At 56.8% G+C, this 20,305-nt stretch overlaps 4 protein-coding genes across 8 annotated transcripts in view; all 4 read right to left on the bottom strand.

Annotated features, from left to right (window-relative positions):
* The window catches only part of RAB11FIP3 (RAB11 family interacting protein 3), a 64,197-nt gene extending 62,839 nt beyond the window's left edge, over window positions 1-1,358 (bottom strand). Inside the window, exon 1 of one of the 2 annotated variants that reach the window (XM_084537429.1) lies at window positions 816-1,358. In XM_084537429.1, coding sequence (XP_084393555.1) covers window positions 816-1,337 — 522 coding nt within the window. In that variant the 5' untranslated portion in view covers window positions 1,338-1,358. The remainder of the gene's footprint in view (window positions 1-815) is intronic. The other variant, XM_084537430.1, reaches the window with a different exon arrangement.
* Window positions 1,359-2,073: 715 nt separating this feature from the next.
* On the bottom strand, window positions 2,074-6,466 carry DECR2 (2,4-dienoyl-CoA reductase 2). Of its 2 annotated transcripts, none has more exons than XM_084537427.1 (9): window positions 6,317-6,466; window positions 6,163-6,231; window positions 5,691-5,742; window positions 4,537-4,672; window positions 4,178-4,302; window positions 3,675-3,768; window positions 3,282-3,386; window positions 2,950-3,138; window positions 2,074-2,356 (listed from the first exon to the last, which is right to left on the bottom strand). In XM_084537427.1, the coding sequence occupies exons 1-9, from the start codon at window positions 6,412-6,414 to the stop codon at window positions 2,322-2,324; spliced, it is 903 nt and encodes a 300-aa protein (XP_084393553.1). In that variant the 5' UTR covers window positions 6,415-6,466; the 3' UTR covers window positions 2,074-2,321. The 2 variants fall into 2 exon arrangements, with proteins under 2 accessions (XP_084393553.1, XP_084393554.1); XM_084537428.1 differs by having other exon boundaries at window positions 2,921-3,138; window positions 6,317-6,465.
* Window positions 6,467-7,198: 732 nt separating this feature from the next.
* LOC311445308 (nucleoside diphosphate kinase, mitochondrial-like) lies at window positions 7,199-8,785 on the bottom strand. The gene is made up of 5 exons (XM_084537283.1): window positions 8,649-8,785; window positions 7,845-7,975; window positions 7,639-7,740; window positions 7,454-7,566; window positions 7,199-7,379 (listed from the first exon to the last, which is right to left on the bottom strand). Exons 1-5 carry the CDS (start codon window positions 8,734-8,736, stop codon window positions 7,259-7,261), a joined length of 555 nt encoding a protein of 184 aa, XP_084393409.1. The 5' UTR covers window positions 8,737-8,785; the 3' UTR covers window positions 7,199-7,258.
* Window positions 8,786-10,795: 2,010 nt separating this feature from the next.
* The window catches only part of XPO6 (exportin 6), a 52,562-nt gene continuing 43,052 nt past the window's right edge, over window positions 10,796-20,305 (bottom strand). For all 3 annotated transcript variants that reach the window (XM_084536333.1, XM_084536334.1, XM_084536335.1), the window contains 8 exons: window positions 19,991-20,180; window positions 18,662-18,817; window positions 17,265-17,379; window positions 16,948-17,119; window positions 16,345-16,506; window positions 13,801-13,899; window positions 12,456-12,686; window positions 10,796-11,517 (listed from right to left, as the gene is read on the bottom strand). In XM_084536333.1, the coding sequence (XP_084392459.1) occupies window positions 11,416-11,517; window positions 12,456-12,686; window positions 13,801-13,899; window positions 16,345-16,506; window positions 16,948-17,119; window positions 17,265-17,379; window positions 18,662-18,817; window positions 19,991-20,180 (1,227 nt within the window). In that variant the 3' untranslated portion in view covers window positions 10,796-11,415. The remainder of the gene's footprint in view (window positions 11,518-12,455; window positions 12,687-13,800; window positions 13,900-16,344; window positions 16,507-16,947; window positions 17,120-17,264; window positions 17,380-18,661; window positions 18,818-19,990; window positions 20,181-20,305) is intronic.

Raw genomic sequence — 20,305 nt, 5'->3', positions numbered from 1 at the left:
TTGCCTTTGAGAGATGCCTCCCGGCTCTTCCCGGGAGAGGTTTTCACCACGAGGAGGAAGAAAAAGCCCCTCTGCCACCAAGCCCTCCTTCACACGTGATAATTTGCTTTGTCATGGCACTTCGGTGCACGCCCGGCAGCTCCGGCTAGAGGAGCAAAGCCCGGCTCCTGGCTGAGCACACAGCGGCTTCCCGAGGCTGCCTGCACGCCTTAAATAAATCTATTTTACTCAAGGCTTTGTGGCAGCAGCAGCAGCACGGGCCGACGTACAGAGCCGCCGCAAATTCATCCCCATCCCCGGGCGAGCTGCGGGAGCTCTCTCCATTTTGGGTCACACCAGGCAGCCTCCGATTACACCGCGGCTGAGCTGCTGCAGGGGAACGCCGGCTCACCGCGCTGCAAAGCAGCAGAAAGAAGGGGAAAAAAAGGAAAAAAAAAGCATATTGAGGACCATCAGGCCTGCGATAAGCGAGCAGCCCCGTGCCCAGCGTGGCGCCCAGGTGGGATTTCGGGGGGCCTGGCGTGATGGAGACGCCGAGGGCTGGACCCGGGTGGTTTATTCCTGTAGGATGAGGATGGGAGGTGCTGGCTCCCTGCAGCAGTGGGGCCGCCGGCTTCTCCCGGTCCTCTCCGTGCCCACCGGGGTGGCAGCGAGGTGGGTGCAGCCTTCACTGCCCCCCGGGGCTCCTTGAGGACCGGTCACGGCCACCCCACACCTCGTGGGGCCTCGAGCGAGGTGTAAAGGGAGCCCAGGACCCGGCAGGCGGCCCCCATTTTGGGGGGACCTCCGCGGCCCCGGGAGCGCCCCGGCCTCACCTGCTCGGCCCCGTAGGCCGTGGCGAACTGGACGAACTCCTCCACCCGCACGAAGCCGTCGCCATCGCGGTCGAGGGCGTCAAAGACGGGGCGGAGGCGAGGGGAGGCCTCGGGGCTGCCCCCCGGGCTCTGCTCCGGGGCTGCCCACGGCGGCGTCCCCGCGGTGGGCTCAGGTGCCCAGGGGGCTGCTCCCGGCTCCGGTTCTGGATCCGGCTCCGGTTCCAGCTCCAGTTCTGGCTCCGGTTCCAGCACCAGCTCCAGTTCTGGCTCCGGTTCTGGATCCGGTTCCGCTCCTGGTTCTGGTTCCAGTTCTAGCTCCGGTTCCAGCTCAGGTTCTGGCTCCGGTTCCAGCTCCAATTCCGGTTCTGGCTCCGGTTCCACTCCCGGTTCTGGCTCCGCATCCAGCTCCAGCTCCGGTTCTGGCTCTGATTCCGGTTCCGATTCCGGTTCCAGCCCCGGCTCCGGCTCCGGCTCGTCCCCCCGCAGCCCGGGGCGGTCCCGGTCCCCCGTTGGCGGCTCCATGCTCACCCCGCGGCCGCCTCCGCCCGGCTGCTGCCTGCCCCTGCCCCTGCCCCTGCCCCTGCCCCTGCCCGTGCCCGGCGGCTCCCCGCAGCTCGGCCATGCCCCGCGGCCATCGCCCCCCTCACATCGCGGCCGGGAGCTCCGCGCTGCCGGCGGCTCCGCCCGCTCCCGGCTTTGTGCGAGGCGGCTCCGGGTCCCCCCCGCCCTCCCCGGGGCGGCTCCGCTCGCTACGGCCCGGCCCGGCCCGGCCCCGCCTCCGTGCGCCCGCCCGCGCCGCCGCAGCCGGGGCAGGCGGCGGAGAACCGCGGGATTTATCCCAGCGCCGCAGCGGCCGGCCGGGCGGTGACGTCATCCGGTGGTTTCGCGTCCCCGCCCGCCCCGGCTCCCGGCCGGCCTTAAAGGGGCCGCGCGCGCACGTGGGGCCGCAGCACGACGCCCGCCTGCAGTCTCGGCCCCGAATCGGCCTTTTTTCGCCCCAAAAGACCAGCCCAGCTCCCTCGGCCAGGAGGCGGGAGGAGGAGTGTGAGCACCGCCCGGCAGCTGGAGAGGGCTGGGATAAACCTAGGGCTAGGAGAAAGGATTTAGGTTAAAAACCACCAAAACCCCAAATCCCAAAACCCCAAATCCCAAAACGTCAAAGGGCAGCGGGGCACCCCCGGGGCCACCCCTGCCTGCTCGGGGGGATGCCCAGCACGGCTCAGCCCCCAGGGGTGCACAGAGGAGGAGAAGACAGGGCTCCGCAGAGAAATCCTTTATTGGGGGTTTGGGGGAAGGAGCAACCCGCTCGCAGCCCAGCTCCGGGACAGCCCCACAGGGCTCGGGGCGACCCCAAACCCGCTGGGATTCGCTCCCAGTGTGCCCCCGAGAGCGCCGAGGCTGAGCCCGTGCCCCCAGCAGCACCCCCGGTGCTCGCAGCCACCCGAGACGTCGCGGGGCAGCAGCGTTGGGTCGGGTTCTGTCCGTGGGTCGGTCCCAGGCCGTCCGTCAGGGATTTGGGTTCGCTCCCGCAGCCCAGAAATCTGCAAGAGAGCGGGGAGGTTGGGAGGACAGCAGGAGGAGGCGGGTGGGAAAGGAGAGCCCCCTCCCCAAAAAAAAAAACAACCCTGGTCCCCAGCAAGGAAGAAAGGGACTGCAGGGGCTGCCAGGAGCCGAGCGCTGTCCTGCTTTGGGGGACACTTGGAGACCCCCCAAGGAGCATCCCCCAACAGGAAGAAGAAACCACGTCACCCACGGGCTTGGAGGGGAAAAAACAGCAATTTTTGTCCTCCCCCAGGCTCCTCACGCTGCGTGGCAGCTCACAGCCATGGACCTGGCACGCCGTGTGGCATCTCCTGCGGTCCTGGTGCTGGGGAGCGCTCAGAGCCCGCTGCTCGAGCCCAGCGCCCCCAGTTTGAGCCCAGCGCCCCCAGCCTGCACGGCAGCAGCCTCAGCAGGGGCAGAGTTCATCAGAACAGGACCAAGGCAGGTGAAAAAGGCAGCAGGACGCCCGCCGGTGCGGCAGCCGTGCCTCTGCGCCACGGGGCAAGAGGGTTTTTGTGCCAGGAGCCCTGCCCTAATCCCAGCGAGGGGGAAAGGCACGTCACCTAGAGCTTAGCAGAGGATGAAGCAATACCCAGCAAGGCGGGGAAGTCGTTGGCAGAGGTGAGCCAGCTCCCGCCGTCCACCACCAGGGTGGTGCCCGTCACGTAGGAGGAGAGGGGGCTCGCCAGGTACAGGGCGCTGTGGGCGATCTCCGTCTTGTTCCCCGCGCGGTGAAGGGGGATGGTGTCAAACCGCCTGGATTCTTCGGCAAATTTTCCACCTGAGCGATGGGAGAAAGGGGTCAGCCACACGCACGGGACCTCTCGGCCATCCCCACTCCATCTGGCAGCCCCGTGAGCTGTGTGGCACGGGTGGGCTTTGGCGTTCCCCTTGCGGGCAGAGGCAGCAGCCCTGGGGCCTTACCCAGGCGGCGGAAGCCCTCGGTGCCCGTGACGGGGCCCGGCGCCAGGCTGTTGACTCGGATGTTGTTGGGACCCCACTCCACAGCAAGGTGACGGGTCATGGCGTCTGGAAAGAGCACAAGAGGGATGAGGCACGGAGAACAAAGCCATTCCTGCAGCTGTCGTGGGGACAAAAAGCCGGGGAGACCGGCCAAGAGCAAAGGGCCCTGGAAGAACACGCCCAGGTGAGAGAAGAGCCTCACCCCAAACCCAAACACGTCAGCCCTAAAAGCACCCACACCGCTTCTTATCCACCCCCCCACAAAGAGATTTTCCCACCCTGCTATCCAGGGAGAAGCAGCTTCCTTACTGGCCCCAGGCAGCTTGCAGAGCCCCAGCGGGGAGGTTCAGGTACCTATAGCGGCCTTGGCAGTGCCGGCGTGCACCTGGAGAGCCTGCCCTCGGTAGCCCAGGGTGGCCGTGATGTTAACGATGACCCCACCGTGGTCCTGGGGAGGGAAAGAAGATGTGGTGTTAGTCAGGGGGCAGCACAGGGGGCTCGGAGGGAGGGCACAGCCACCTCCGTGCTGCTAACACACCCCCGGGCCTCACTGAGAGGTCGGAGGCGCAGGTGACAGCCAGGGGAAAGCAGAGGGGCAGAAGATTTACTTCTTCCCAGGAAGGTGGCAGAGCACAGGAAGGTGCTGCTCAAGTCGAAGCCCCGTGGCTGGGGACTGGCAGGATCGGGAGCACGGCTCCTGCTTCCCGCACGGGGGCTGCAGTCCCCAAAAGGGAATGGGATTTGAGCAGGGTGGGTTTGAGGACGGCGCAGCCCTGCGTGTACAGAGCCTGGTACGCTTCCCTGAGCGTCTCCCAAGTGGGTTTGTGCAACTTCCCCGCTTACCAGAAGCCACTTACCCGGAAATATTTCTCAAAGAGGACTTTGGAGGTGTTGAAGGTGCCCAGCGTGTCGATATCCATCACGGTTTTGAAGGCGTTGAAGGACAGGGCGCTGGCTGGGCACAGGAAATTCCCCGCAGCACCTAGGAACAAGGCGGGGGCTCGGTCAGCACAGGGCCAGGAAACATCAGGCAGCTCAGGGACTTCTGGGGGCGCAGTGCTCTGGGAGCATCCCCTCTGTGCCTCGTACCATCACTGCTTGGCTGCTCCCAGAGCACAGCAGCGCAAGGCAGAGGCAGCAGACGCAGCCCATGTGCAGAACACCCTCCCTGGCACGCTCTGTGCCAGCCTTCCCCTCCCCAGCCCCAGCAGCTCACCGTTAACCAGGATGTCGACGCGCTTGAACTCTCTCAGCGCCTCGTCCACCGCGGCCACGATGGTTTGAGGCTGCCTGACGTCTACGGCCAGGGGCAGGCATTGCTGCCCCGTGGCTGCCACCAGCTTTTTTGAGGCCTGGAAGGAAGGAGAAGCGCGATTCTTTCCAGGACTCTGCTCTTCAGAGAGGGTCAGACCCAGCCCTCGCAGTGCACAGCAAACACAGGCACTGCCCGCACGGACACGTGCCACATCCCCTCCTAGAACCGGCTGCACCCCACCAGCCAGCACAGCCAGCGTGTTTAGAACAAAAAAACACAACCCTGGGGCAGGGGAGAGCCCTGCCCCAGTGCGGGGAAGCTGGGGGAGCCAGGGAAAGCTCCTGCACGTTTTGCCCCAGGACTCACTAAGCCCAGCAACCTCCCCGGTGATTGCACACAGCGCGTCCCGAGCCAGATCTCTGCAGGGCGAGTACAAAGGTCGGACCCCAGCGGGGTTCTGACAAAAGCAACCTTTAGATCCAAAACATCGGGAGGTAAAAGGGCAAATGCTGACCAGCAGGCACCAGGGGCTCTGTCTGCGAGGCAGAAGGGGCAGCTCTGCTTCCCAGCAGCTGCCTGGAGCCCCTCCTGCAAGGAGCTCGCCTCTCCCCAGCAGCCCAGGACGTGGAGCACGGGGTAGGACTCAGCCAGAGCCCCGCACAACACCCAGCAACGTCCTGAGTACCTGCATGGCCTCGTCGGGCTGTTCTCTGAGAAGTTTAGAGCCCCAGCTGCCAAGCACATCCACTGAGGGTCAAGACCCTGGGAAAGCAGTCCCCGTGCGCTCAGCAGGCTCCGTTCCCTCAGCACTGAAGTTTCTGAGCTCTGCAGCTTGTTTTCTGGCATATGAGCACGAGGGGATGTGAAATGATGGCACTAACCACCTCCGGGAGGCTCACACCAGCTAACTCCTAAGTCCCGATGTGAATCTTTGCTGTGTTTCAGTGAAACACGCAGCAACTGCACAGCTCACTCCCAGCTGAGGCAGCTCAGGAGCCAGTGGGGAGGAAGAGGAGCTGCAACCAGCCCCCTGCCCCCCGGGCTGCCCCCAGCCCCACGCAGGGCACCCGGGTGGGTCTGTAGGGTCCGTGGCTCTCCCTGTGCCCTGCACTCACCTCCGACACCCGCTGCAGGCTCCTGCTGGCGATGACAGTGCGGCAGCCGTGCCTGGAACAGAAGGGAGAGGTGGCTGGGGGGGGGGCGGGGGAATAAAGAGGGGGTCAGGGGACACAAGGGGGGGTCGGGGGACACAAGGGAGGGAGTCGGGGGACACGAGGGGTGTCAAGGGACTAAAGGGGGGGGGTCAGGGGGATAAAGGGGGGGTCGGGGAACACGAAAGGGAGTCAGGGGACTTAACAGGAGGTCAGGGGACACAAGGGGGGGGTCAGGGGATACAAAGGGGGGCATCAGGGGGCTAAAGAGGGGGGTCAAGGGACTAAAGGGGGGGTCGGGAGACACAAGAGGGGGTCGGGGGGATAAAGGGCGGTGGTCAGGGGACACAAGGCGGGGTCAGGCGACTAAAGGGGGGGGTCCAGGGATATAGGGCGGGTCAGGGGACACAAGGCGGGGGTCTCACGGCGATCTCACCTCATGAAGATCTCGGCGATGCGGAAGCCGATGCCGGAGCCGCCGCCGGTGATGAAGGCCACCTGGCCCCTACAAGGGAGGGGAACACGGAGCGGGGCGGGGGGGTCAGAGCCGTGCCCCGGGGCCGCCCCCGGCCCGCCGGGCGCTCACTCACGCCAGGATGTCGGGGCTGCAGAGGTGCCGGTATTCCCGCAGGCACTCGTCGGCCTCCACGTCCCCCGGCGGCCGGGAGGCGGCGGCGCCCTGCGCCATGGCGGCCCCTCACGGCCCCGCTCTGCCCCCCAGCCCCGCGGCCTGCCGGGAGATGTAGTTCTCTCCCGCCGCAAAGCCTGCTGGGAGTTGTAGTTCCGGGAGTTGTCGTTTCCCGCACTGCGGGTGTGGTGTGGGCGGCTCCCCGCGGGGCATGCCGGGAGTTGTAGTTTTTTTTTGCCGTGCCACGGCCCGCCAGTCCCAGTCTCGGAGCATGCGCCCGCGGGCGGGCGTCGCCTGGCAACGGAGCGGGGCTGGAGCGGGGGCCCACAGCGCCGCCCAGTGCTCCCAGTGCCCCTGTCCCAGTGCTCCCAGTGCCTCCCAGTGACGGCCCGGCCCTTCCCAGTGCCTCTGTCCCAGTGCTCCCAGTGACGGCCCAGCCCCTCCCAGTGCCTCTCAGAGCCCCCGCTCCCGCCCTCCCAGTCCCCTCCAGTCCCTCCCAGTGCCCCGCTGAGCCTCACGCTGTCCCCAGTGCCCCCCCAGCACTGTCCCAGTAACCTCCAGAGCTGTCCCAGTGCCGTGTCCCTGCACCCCAGTGTCACCCCGCTGCCTCCCGCTGACAGCTCAGCGCCACCCGTTGCCACCAGAGCCACCCAGCACTTCTTGGCAGCATCTCAACACCTTCCAGAGCTTCCCACTAACGCCCAGTGACTTCCAGTGCCATCCCAGTGTCGGCCATTGCCACCCCACTGCCATTCAGCACGCTGCGGGGTCATCCTGGTGCCCCCAGAGCTTCCCCATGACATCCCCATGCCCCACGATAGAATTGACCAGAGCAGAGCCATGCTGGAGGCACTGGGTTTTAATGGGATGGGGATGGGGGGAGGCAGCGTCCTGGTGGCCGTCCCTAGGGCCCGTAGGTGTAGTCGCGGTCGCTGCTCTCCCAGGCCACCAGCTCGTCCCGCTGGAACCAGAAGCCGATCTCCCGCAGCGCCGTCTCCACCGAGTCGCTGGCGTGCACCACGTTCCTGTGCGGGGATGGGGACGGGGACGTGGCCGCGGGGGTCCCGTGCCGTCCCCGTCCCCACACGCCCCCCCCTACCTGCTGACGTGCATGCTGAAGTCCCCCCGGATGGTCCCCGCCGCCGCCTGTGCCGAGTTGGTGTCCCCCACCATGGCCCGCGTGGAGCGCACCACGTTGTAGCCCTCCCACACCTGCGGGACGGGGGGCGCCTGAGCTCCACGGCCCCAAAAAGGCCGAGGGGGGGACGAGGGCTGGGTGCTCACCATGGCCACCAGCGGCCCCGAGGTCATGTAGGAGAGGAGCGCGGGGTAGAAGGGCTTCTGCCGTAGCTGCTGGTAGTGCTTGTCCAGGAGGCCCCGGTCCGCCTGACAGCACCGCGGGGTGACGGCGGGGACACCCGGTGGGTGCCACCCACGTCCATCCCCGCAGTGTGGGGTTCCCCGGGGGGGCACAGCGTAGGGACGGGTACCTGGAGCAGCTTCATGGCCACCAGCTTGAACCCGCGCCGCTCGAAGCGCCGGATGACATCGCCCACCAGCCGCCGCTGCACTGCGTCCGGCTTCACCAGCACCAGCGTCTGCTCCCGCAGCTCCGGGGGGGCTATGGGGGGCACGGGGACGCTGAGCCACGGCCACCCCACTGCTCCCACAAACTCAGCCTTGTCCCCTTTCCTATCCCTGTCGCCGTGGGCCCTGCAATGTCCCCTCCATCAGCAGTGCCTGGGTGGATGCAACTATAAGCCCAAGGGACGTGCAGCGATGCTGTGATGAGCGCTGGGGACGCGTCCAGCACCGCTTGATCCCAATGTGGGATGGGCTCACCCCAGTTTCAGCTGGTGGCAGGGACTGGCATGGCTGTCAGCGTCACCCTCAGCCCTTGCTGGAGCCATGCAGTAGGGGAAGGCGCAGGCAGGAGCAGGGCGAGGAGGGCACGAGGCCGCAGGGGCAGCGAGCATCCCGCTGCAGCGAGGCAGGAGCCAGGAAAGCAAAAGGGGATGCGAAGCCAAGCAAGCCCCGAGGTTATAGGGGACGCTCCATGCCTGTCCCCCAAGGGCAGAGCAGGACAGCCCCGAGCTGGCCCTGGGGACACCAGGGGAGCCACCACCAGCCCCAGGCTCAGCACCCACGGGTCGGGGTCAGGAGCCCCCAGCACCAAGCCGGGGGGCACCAGGAGGGGACGGGGTCCCCGGGGGCAGGGTGGGGAAGGGACGGGGTGGTTGGGGGGGAAAGGGACGGGGTCGGGGGCCCTGGGGCTGGCCGGGGCCGGGTCTCACCGGAGCCGTAGCAGCGGGGGGGCCCGAGGCAGAGGCCGAGCTGCCCCCGCAGCAGGCCCCGGGCCAGGCAGCGCCCCAGGGAGCCCATGGCTGGGGCGGGCGGCTCGGAGTTGGCCTCGGCAGCCCGGCTGGAGGCTTTAAACGCCCGGCAGGGGCCGGCTCGGCCCTCCCGGCCCTCCCCTTAAAGCAGCCGCCGCAGGGAGCCCCCCCCTCGCAGGGGCCCTGTCCTGGGACCTGCAGGGAGCAGAGGCACGAAGCAAGCACTGCAAAGGGCTCAGGAGAGCTGCAAAGCCTGGGGCAGCCCCCAGCACACATTGAGGGGGTTATAGGGGCAGCCCCCGCTGAGGTCCCTCTACACCCAGCGCACCCAAAGCACCCCCTGATGCGCCCATGAGAGCTGGCAGCCCCATGGGAAGCCGTCTGGGAGCCTCATCCTGGAATCCCCTTGCTCTTGTATCCCCTCGCTCTTGTTCCCCCTTGCTCTGGCACAGAGGAAGGAGATGCTTTGGGTAAGATTAATGCAGATACACGCAGACATTTACCGTGGTATTTACTCAGCAAGCACCCAACACATAGGGCCGGGTGCTCCCCTGCCACCCTGCCCTCACCCTGGGGAACGGGGGCAATGAGACAGCACAGCTGGATGCCAGCCCCACAGCCCGCTGCCTTTGGGACACACGGGGACAGCAGCAGCTCCTCAGCACCTCGCTAAAGCAGGGACAGCGGTAGGGGAGCTGGGGGACAGGGGATCCACCTCTCACTGAACCTCAACCCCAGCATGCTGCTAGAGGCAAGGAGGGGGCATTTTTGTCTTTATCCACAGAGCAGTGTGGAAGTTGGACCAAGCACTTAAGGTGACCAGCAGAGGAGCAGCAGTTTTTAGCAGAGGGGCTCACAGGTTCCAACCTGGGCTTTGGCTCCCTTCCAGCTGCTGCCCTTGATCAGTTGCCCAGCCGGGGAAAAACACGCACTTTCACCCTCTGTCAGCAAACAGCCACGATCCAAAAGGTTTTGCAAGAAAGAAGCAGCAGCCCAGAGCACCGTGCTGGGAGCAGAGCGAAGCCCCCGCTGCCCCTTCCCACCGCAGCCCCAGCTTGCAGCAGGGACCTACAGGGACTGCAGGAACACCCGAACCCACAGAGCTCCAGCAGGACAAGCAGCAGCCATGCCCTCCCCAAGTTTCTCCACAAGAGGACTTTCAGAAGCAGTGAGAGGATGCACAAAACCTCTCCGGTACTGTAGCAGCACTGCAGACCTCCGTTAACCTCACTGGGCTGCTCTTCACACCCCCCTTGAGGACTTCTGCAAATGTTCACAGCCTCCTGTTACAGGGCCTGGGGGCACACGTCTCCAAGCAGGTGGGATTTGGTTCACCTGCATCTTCCCAGCCGCTCACTGCAGGGTACAAAGCCCACACACAAACCAGCCCCAGTGCAGGCAGCCTGGGCGCATGGCTCCATCTGTACACAGGTTATCCAAACATCTCCCAACAGCCAACATGGGCATTGCAAAATGGCTTTAACAGAACTAAAGGAACTGTGGAGTGAGTGCTCCCCATGTTTTGCCTCCCCCCCGAGAGCTTCCAGCTGCCCACACGCGGCCATCTCACTTCCTGTCCACGTCTGTGAACGTTTTGGGGAGAAAACACTGATCTGAACAACTGCACAAGGACAGGAGCTATTCCCACCACGCAGCCCTGGCTGAACCTGCCCTTGGAGCTGCAAAGAAAAAACAGCAGAGGAGTAAAACCATTTTAATGCTCTGCTCTGGCTACCTGATGAGAGCACCGCAGGGACAAGTGGCTCCCAGCTGCATGATCAGAGGCTTCACAAGCCCCATAAAATCCAGTCCAGTTTGAACGGGGACTGGGATTTTAGCCTTATGCTCCAGTGCCAGGTCACTGGCCAGCTGCTGGCCTTCAGCTCAGGCATCCTGCGACACAACCCTCCTGGCATCAGGAGATTTTCTTCCTGCGGGCAGCTCTTGAGCTTTTTTTTTTTTCTTGAGCAGGATTTTCTTCCTGCAGGAGTCCTCTGGCTCCACCGCAGGTAGGGGCTGCAGATCCCTGCCTGCAGCATGAAACACGCCTTGCTGCAGAAGGGCTTGGTGGCAGGCCTGCCTGGAAACTGAAATAAATTAGAAGTTACTTAAAACAACAAAGTAAGCACTTTATTTCCATTAAGCATGTTGTTTTAGTATCACAATGGAATGATGAGAAAACGTTTAAAAAAAACAAAATGTCTCTAATCCCCACAAACAGCAGGGAGGTTTTCAAGGCAATTTAAAAAACAAAGGGAGTGACAGAAGTGCCAAAACAGTCCCAACATCACAAGTCTCCTCCTCCGAGAGCTGGGCAGGGGCAGGAAGGTGGAATGACACGAAGGTACGAATGTCTGAAGTAGTCTTTGGCGCTTCTGCCTCATGATTGATACGCACAAGATCTCTCAAGACAACTCCACAGATATCTCCAGACGCAACAAAGTGCTACGTTAGTCGAACAAAACCCCGGCGAGAGGACTCTCCGTACAGCTGAGATGCCCTGCGGTTGGGCGTTAAGACACATCCTGCAGACAGTGCTGACTCCAGCTGGGGGCCTTTGGGCTGGGAGGGAAGGAGGAAGCGTGGTGCATGAATCCAAGAAGATGTGCCCACCTGCAAGACACCGTGTCCTGCAGTACTGACAAAACCAGGGAGGAGAGAAGGTGGTGGCAAAACGAAACACGGATCCGTTCCCTACAGTGATCAAAACACGAGTCCAGTGCAGTAACTATAGTTTCACAGTTCCAGGGGGCAAACTGTCATTGCAGAGTCTGTAGTAGCGCAGGTCATTCACCAGTCTGTGCACATTCTGGGTAAACGACGGCAGATCCTGGAAGAGATCAAACAGCACGTTGTAATGCAGCAATAACTGTACCCACGAGCACCGTAAGCCAGCAGAGAACAGAAAGGCACCGGGAGGGCCAAACACCCACGTGTGTTTTCATACAAGAGATTAGCAGACTACTTCCTCCAGTGTCTGAGCCCAGGAAACCTGAGTTTCTGCAACCTACGTAGAGGGAACAGACACTGCTCCGGGGCAGCTCCAGGGAGCTGACTGCAGAGAACCAGGCTGTGTTCGTGGCACGGGCTCCTCGCAGTGCACTCAGGCACAACACGAACAGTCACGACACCACCATCTGCAGCGGCAACTGTTCTGTGTGCTCCTGCCAAGGCTCCTGTGTCCCGCAAACCCCTGACAAGGGCTGGTTTTCCTGAAGAGCAGTCGCCTACTAGGAGTTCAACAATCCTCTCAAAGCTCCTCTCCTACCCTTAAACCCGGTCTCGAATCCCCAACAACTCCCATGGGAGAAGCAGCAAGCAGACAACCAAGCTTCAGCAGATTGAAACCACGAGCTGGCCGCTCTGCCATGATGTTCTGCAGGGAACTTACAGCCTCCCTCACTTGCAGCTACTCCATTGTTGTCGTCACTTGTAACCCTCAAACATCTGGCTAGCAGCTGCAGCAAGATTTTGGCAAGGATCTGAAGGTCCCACTCTAGCAAATGTCAGCCTACTCCCCCCTAGGGAACATATTCCCCAATTCCCACAGAATAAGGCAGTCCAAGAGATGAGATGGCAACTTCCCTACCCAGCATGAAAAATCCTAGGCTAGGCATTGCTGCCTGTGGAAATGTTTGCAACAAAAGGGGTACTGACTGCCTCAAGCCACTGCTCTGAGAAGCCTGTGGCTGTCTACCAGCACACTCAACGAGAACATTGCCCATCCAGGGAACATTTGCACTCCTCTGCAGCACCTCCCCTTCTTACCCGGTCCATTTTGAAGTTCCTTCCCAGCACGTTTTTCTGGTTCGAGTCCACACCATCACAACTGGCCAGGAACTCAGGGAGAAAGGCTGAGTAGAAGCCATCAAAGTCCACTGAGGCCATGTTATAGGTGGCAATGCCGATCTCCTCCTGCAACAGGTCGTGCGACTTGTGGACAAGCACCTGAAGGAGCACATTCACGAACTGGAACAGCATGGTTGTCCGGAAGATCTTCTGCACAGCGAGAGGAGGACACAGTTAGGCAACTTCACACCAGCAGCCCTCCTCCCACTAGAGGCACCAGAGCAGCAGCCTCAGAAGCGCAAACTTCAGAGGTCAGACCATGGCTGCATCGGGTCACTCCAACACCAGCAGCTTCTGAGCTACCAGTGAGCTCTGCAAGCTCTTGTGAGCACAGAGACCATTTTCCAGTCTGAGCCATGCCAGAAGCACAAATGGCTACAACAAACTAGATGGATATCTGCTTCGAAATTAACTGTCAATTTGGCCACGCTTACCTCACATCCAGTTCAAGTTTTAAACATTGGCATTTTAGGAAACTGCATCAAAGCCCATTTAAGTCCCTGCCAACATTAGCCCTGCCCAGCGCTCCTGAAAGCGGCCAGAGTTCCTAGGGAATCTGGCTAGCTGCCTGCCTGAAAGTCTGCAACAGGCAGCTGTTAACATGATGGACTGTCCTTGAGTTGCGACCACAGATGCAAACCTGAAAGCTCTGCCTTCACAGGCTAACCAGAAGGGTTAGAACCTGGACTGCAACTCGAATTCTTCATGACAGCCGCTAACAAGCCTAAATTAGAGGGTTTGGAGGCTGGATCCTACCTGACAGCAATGGACAACCACCTTACGGTGATCCAACTGCAAATGCTGAACACCCTGCTGCTGCCCCAGGCAAGAATGATGCAGAGACACTGCCACTGTCTCAGTGATGATCTACTTGGTCCACCAATTTTACTCCCTCAGACAAATCGCCCCATTACTGTGTGTTCTTTGCCTTCCTTCATGGTCACAAGGCTTGCTTTGACTAGCAAATGTTGGGATCCCTCCTGTGCCCAGCGCAGCAGTATCAGGGAGGTGGCAGTGCCACTCTGACCAGCAACATCCTCATCGTAATCACAGCAAAGGATGCAGTAAACAAGCCCCCAGACCCTGACCATCAGTTTGTGAACTGTTTGAAAGACAATTTCCCACTATCACAAAGCAGCTTCCAGCCCCCTTGGACTGGGAAGCCCTAGCCTTTAACTGCACCTTGCCTAGCACAGCTTCCTTCACTGTGATTTAATTCCCTGCTGCGCAAGTCTCAGAATGGCACTGGTCAACTCGGACCTACCTTGTGGTACAGCTTCTGCTTGGTGTTGAGTGTCTCCAAGTAGAAGAGATTCTGCTTGAATAGGTGAATGTCAGGCTGCAGGAAGGACTGGCCAAATGCCTATGAACAAAGTAGAATTGAAGTGAGGGGACTGATACCATAAACATCAAACCTGCCAGGCAGAACAATGCTTTCACCCCAACATCACCCCTAAACCAATTTACAGATCTCCTCTGGAAATGCCATGTCAGTGTTTGAGACATGTGCTAACAACCAGGGCTTCTGCTGCTTATGCAAAGTGGTTCACTGTACCCAGAGGTGGGTGGGAAGGGATCTTCTGGTGGGATGTCCCAGGAGAAGAAACCCCACAGGTACCACGGTGAGCATACACAAAGCCCTAACAGACTGGTTTTGCTCTCAATCTCAGCCTAGAGGCCAAGGTGGCTGGCAGATGAGTTGAACATGCTACTGCACCAAGTTAGAAAGATGTTAGAGATGGGAGCTGGGAGGCAGACCTGGGCATTACAGAAACAGGAAGAGCCTAGGAACAAAGTCTGCTGGACTCCACTGAAGTGTCTGGTAGGCCTGCACAAACTCTGGGATAAAAATCAAAAACACCCCAAGCTCCTTTGAAACACTAGAGATGAGCAGAGGTAGGCAGGAGAATTTTAGTAGTTGCTACTCCAAGACATCTGGAACAGAAGAGCATTCCTTCTTACTGGTGTTCATTCACCAAGTGATAAGAGGAGTGGAAATGGCCTCAAGTTGCACCAGGGGAGGTTTAGGCTTGATATTAGGAGAAATTTCTTTACTGAAAGAGTTGTGCAGCATTGGAACAGGCTGCTCAGGGAAGTGGTTGAGTCACCATCCCTGGAGGTCTTCAAGAAATGTGCAGATTTAGAGCTCAGTACCATGGTTTAGTGGTGGACTTCAGTACGAGGTTAAAGTTGGACTGGGTGATCTTAGAGGTCTTTTCCAACCCTGAATGATTCTATGATATTAGCCATTTATTATTAGATGGACAAAAACGACCCTTTCAAATCCTTTCAAGACTGAGCTAGATCTGAACTTAAATCTCCTGTGGAAAGCAGCACAACAGTACCTAGTAATGTCTGAAACAAAACGCTGGCTGTTGTTGCATTTACAGAACATTGAAGTCCAGCATCAAAACAACAGCAGCCAAGTAGTAAAACTAGCCCAGTACTGTCACCCAGCTGCAGCTCATACTGAAATTATCATGTAAATGCCTCCCTATATACACACACACCAAAAAAAGAAAATAAAAAAACCCAACACGCCAAGACACTGAGGCAAGTTTGGAAGTGTCACGCTGCTACAAGAGGAAAAGATGCTTGGGCAGCTCTGCACAGGGACCAGCTCAGGCCTCATTCACGTCAAAGGTACTAAGATAAGGGAAGCCCAGAGAAAAATACCAATATATGTCATGTCATAGTGCAAGAGCTCCCTCTTCACGTGTACATCAGAAGGGACTGAGCCTCCACAAGCACTCCAGGACAGGCTCTGCAAAGAGCCCTCCCTCCTGAAGCCCAAGCACGTGGCTGTCCACTCCAGCGTTCATCGCCCTCTGACTAGCAAGCTCTGCTCTGAGCTTCCAGAGCATGGTGCAAGTGTGCTTCTGTTTGCATTGCTGCAAGCTGCAGGTGAAGGGCTCCATAGCAGGTGGTCTGTAACAGGCCGATTAGAAGGCTGATTTTTTTTTTTTTATCCCCCAGCCTGAGACAACTGGTGCTCATTGTACATGTGCTGGCGTACTGCCTCTGCCTTCCCTGCTCCTCAGGATTACAGGATTACCCAATGACCCTTCCCTACCAGATTCAATGGAACAATATACAACAAGTTCATATATGAACATACATACGTTCACATTTATATATTTCAATATATGAAGGGGGCTTATTAGAAAGATGGAGGAAGACTTTACTAGGGCCTGTACTGACAGGACAAGGGGCAGTGGTTTTAAATTGAAAGGAGGTCAGTTTGGACTAGATAAAAGGAAGACATTTTTCATGATGAGGGTGGGGAGACACCAGAACAAGTTACCCAGAGAAGCTGTGGTTGCCCCATTGTGGGAGGCTATTCAGAGTCAGGTTGAGTGGGGTTTCAGCAACCTGATCTGGTGAAAGATGTCCCTGCTTATGGCAAGGGGTGGTCTTTAAGGGCCCCTTCCAACCCAAACCATTTCTATGACTCCATATAAAACTAGAGGACATCTTGGTCTCAGGAAAACTTTCCTGCAGCAGTAATTTGTCTTAATACTAAACTATAAGACTTGTAAAAAAAGCAAATGGGTCAGCACCAGTAATATTTTAGGTCCAGATGAAGGATGTAGGCCTGGGAAGGAACTAGCAGCAGTGAGGAAGTGTTAACTGAGGCATTGTGTCCCATGAGCAGATCAGCAAGTCAGCTCTGCTTTGATTTTTTAGCAGTCCTACACAAGACTTCACACAAGACTTTGTCTAATCCCAATCAGCCACGTTTAACGCACTGCTGCAAGCAGCACACACTGCGTTACAGAATGGGAGCTTAGACAACAGTGACAGTTACCTGCATAATGGCACTGAACTGTGCTTCGTTCTCCATCTGCTCCTCTGCTACTCCTCTTTGGACACTGGCCAAAACACTAGACTTGAAGAAGTACCGCCAATTATGGTGGAGGACCCGGAAAAGCAGCTCGAACAACTCTGCTTTCACATCAGGAGATGAGCGCTAGGAGGAAAGAAAAAACAAACAACTCTAAGCCTAAGCAGGCTCCTGTGCTGGAATCCCATTTATCCCCTGGGTCCCACTGCTACTAGCACCCTGCCTGGTGGCCACTCCGGGTCGTGCTTTGCAGCCAAGGTACCAGAGCGAAGTATTTCCTTCTAAGGAAGGCGTTGAACTCAGCAACTGTTGGATCATGCTAGGAACACATCATTTGGTTTTGAGTTTTACCTCCTGCTTTGAGCACGTCTGTAATTTTATCGTCTAACAACTCCTGACAAAATCCTCCACCCACGCTGCTCCCAATTCCTACTGTCTAGTCACCCAACTCTCCCTGATAGGGACTGACATTTCAGCTCCTGGAAATCAGAAAAACTTCGTTGCTCCCGCACCCCCAGCAATGCCTTCCCTTCCCCTTCTTCCTTCACCTGGTGAGAACAGTCCTACCTCCGCAATGATGGGGTAGACCTGCTCCATGCACAGTGAGATGACGCTGGGTAGAAACGGCTTGAACACTTGGCCTGGTTCTTGTACCACCACCTGCAGGATTTTCAGGAACTTCTCCACCACCCGACAGCCAGTGCTGCCCTCATGGAGGATGCTCTCGGCCAACTGCTCTCTAAAATAACAGGAAAAAAGAGGTTGTTGTACAGGAACACGTCCTGAGATCTGCATGCTCATTCAATTTGGAAGGCTTTATCTTTAGGCTGCTCAAGATAAATCATCCTGAGGGTAAAGGAAAAGCGACCAATACATGACAATACCTGGTGAACATATTTAGGAAGGTCTGTATGATCTGCTCAGTGAAAGGCACTCCCATCTGCACCCTCAGTCCTTGAAACAAAGTGAGGAAGAAGCTCAGCATCTCATCCGTCACGTCTAAGATAGAAGAGGAGAGCCACATGAATGTGTTATGGCAACATTCAAGTACATCAAGTAGTCTTATGTCAGATCTCCCTCCTCCTGTACAGGGAACCCCATTTATTCCTGGACATATAGTGGCGGTGTTGCTACTAGAAACTGAAACCAACAGCTGGTACTACTACAGAGCTTAAAGATTGTCCATCCACTTCTGAAGACCATCAGGGACAAGCTCAGCCAGCACCAAACAACTCAGAACAAATACAATAATACTACCAGCAAGGGCCCTCTGTCCGGTCTGCCTACACAGACTGCTTGGAGAAAGCTCTTGCAATGGCCTGGGCTGACCTCCAGTTGTTCGTTGCATGGACAGGGTTAACAGGAAATACAAGGAAATCCAACACAGCTATACAGCTTGGGGTGGCCAGGAGACAGAATCCTTTTATTTTTATTTTTTCCAGGAACTGACAAGATCCTTCTGACTTCAGAAGTAATTTTCATGCTGGTGCAGTCGGCTGCAAATTCTCTCAATCCCGACATGCTCTATTGAATAGCCAAGGTCAGCTGTAACTGCTCCTGTCCTACTTCATACAGCCTCTTACAGCCAACAAAGAACAGGCGAGCAGCCTCATGCAACTGAAGACAGCAATTCACTGGAGTCACAGCAGCATGCTGTCTTGGATCCTCTAGTTCTTTGTTTTGCCTCCCCAGAGGCCTGCTTCACTGAGAAAATCCCACCTAGCTCCAAAACGTTTTTTGGAGTGCTTGGGTCTTCATAAAGCTACCATAGTCCTGGGCATACAGGCTATGCTGATGTGATAGAAAACGTAAGTAGCCGGCCACAACATGGCCAAGCCATGGTTCTGGTTACATCTCTGCCTCTCCTTTACAGTGTTAGTAAAAATAATCTTTTGATCAAGTTGAATGAGAGCTACTTCTCTTTGTCTTCAGTCTTCCGGACAGAAAATAAGTGACAAAGGTAGCCTGACAAAGTATTTTAAAGCTCTTTTTTGGGTGTTCATGAATAGCTCCATTCCTGTTTGCTGCTGAAGGCAACACAGGGCATCTCCACCTTCTGGAAGTGTGACAAACCTTCATGACTGTGTTCTAGATGACAGAAGATCTCCCTTTCCTGCTCTGAATCAGCCCAGCCCACCCAGCAGTGAAGACTCACATTACACTTCGGCACAGCAAGCCCACACACTTCACATGAACACCAAGATCTAGGCTGATGGACTTGGGATGTTATTGGTAGGTCATAAAGCTACTCACAGCATTAAAGCCCGTCCTATGGTTATACCTGACTGATGAATGAAAGCTGGGAAGAGGGCTAGTGAGACCTGCACGGATTCTTGCAGCGACTGATAACAGATCTGTCGAGACTTGGTGGATTCTCCAGAGATACTTTCCACAATATCTTCTAACACGCTGAGTGTCTGATGGATGATCACTTTGGCTGCAAAATCAGAGAAGTGATACTTCCTGATATGTCAAAACTACTTGGAGGCAAAAAATGAAGAGAAATTAAGTTCACACACACACAGTACCTAGAACACTATGTAAGGCAGTGTATACACCAAGCTCAGGTTGGAGTCAGAGACATTCCCAATGCACATTCACATTTTAAAGGTTTAAACAGATTCAGTTAAGTACCTGTGGCAAGTTGCTTTCTTAAATTATACGGGCTTACTGCCCTACAGATGCATCCATTGCTCGAGTGCAAAATGAGTGCAAGGTGCAGGGACTGAAGGGAGCTTTGAATATTATTTTCAACCCAGTAAATACTGCTCAAGAAATTAGAAGCACATTATGATAGGAAAATATCCTGCAGATTTCCATTTCTGAAAGTAATGATTAGAGTCATCGTACAAAATCACTGCACAAACCAACCCAAACATTGGGAGAACTGAATAGGATTAGTTCAAAACCACGTGAACAGTCAGCTGATATTCTTTTTGTGAGGCACAAACAACCCCCTCCCACACTTCCTCTCTTCCTGCACAGAGCTTACCAGCATGTCAGGTTTGTCAGAAGCTGTGAGAGAATACTTATAAACAAGTGACTCTTCAAAAAAAAAAAAAAAAAGACAAGACATACCCAAAACCAGTTTCAAAACAGATAGAATAGCTTCGAAAGGTCCCTGGACTGCATCATTTCAGAGCTCTCCTCCTACATATATACACCTCTACAGGACTTCCCGAAGTCTAGATTAAATTCTTATTTTCCCCTTTAAGTTTTAAAACCATAATCTTCATTAACACTGCCTCCAATCAATGTTTCTAGTACTGTAGAAAGTTGTATGGTAGTACAATTATTAGGTGGTTCAGCATTTCCAACACAATCATTACTATTCAAGTTTTTATTACAAACTTGATACCTTTTTGCCAGAACAACGGAGGAAGAGAGCACTTTGATGGGACAGCTTACTGGCAACCAGGGGTGAAAATGCCCTTTACACACACAGAGAGAAGTCTCTCTTATAAAGAAGAAACTCACTGCTCCTTTCCTGTCCTCCTCTAAACAGTTTCTCAGCTAAAATAATTATCAAAAAAACAGCTTAATGACTCCCATTAGCAGTTTGCACTGTATCTGTAAGAGGACAGCACACGCTAAGGAACTTTGTACTTACTGTCCTCCATCTGCACTTTCCTCTGTGGCAAGATGGCGTTGGATTTTAATTGGCGGTATTCCCTCGTGAGGGCAGAGATCAGGCTGGCATGGTTGGTGGAGCGAACTGCCCACTGCTGTTCGCTCTCTGGAAGATTTGGCCAGGGCAGCAACAACACGTTCGACAGCGCTCTGCACACCAACACCTGGGCCTAAAGGCAATGAGGCATTAAGCAAAGAGAAAAGATTTTGGTGTTTGCTACTCACTTTATTTTACTAGAGCACAATCCTAAACTGATATTTTACAGTTGTCCGAGACATCCAGCAACGCTCGCTA

Source organism: Aythya ferina (genome assembly GCF_964211825.1).
Source record: "Aythya ferina genome assembly, chromosome: 15".
NCBI classification, from domain to species: Eukaryota; Metazoa; Chordata; class Aves; order Anseriformes; family Anatidae; genus Aythya; species Aythya ferina.
This window is presented reverse-complemented; position numbering and strand designations above follow the sequence as displayed.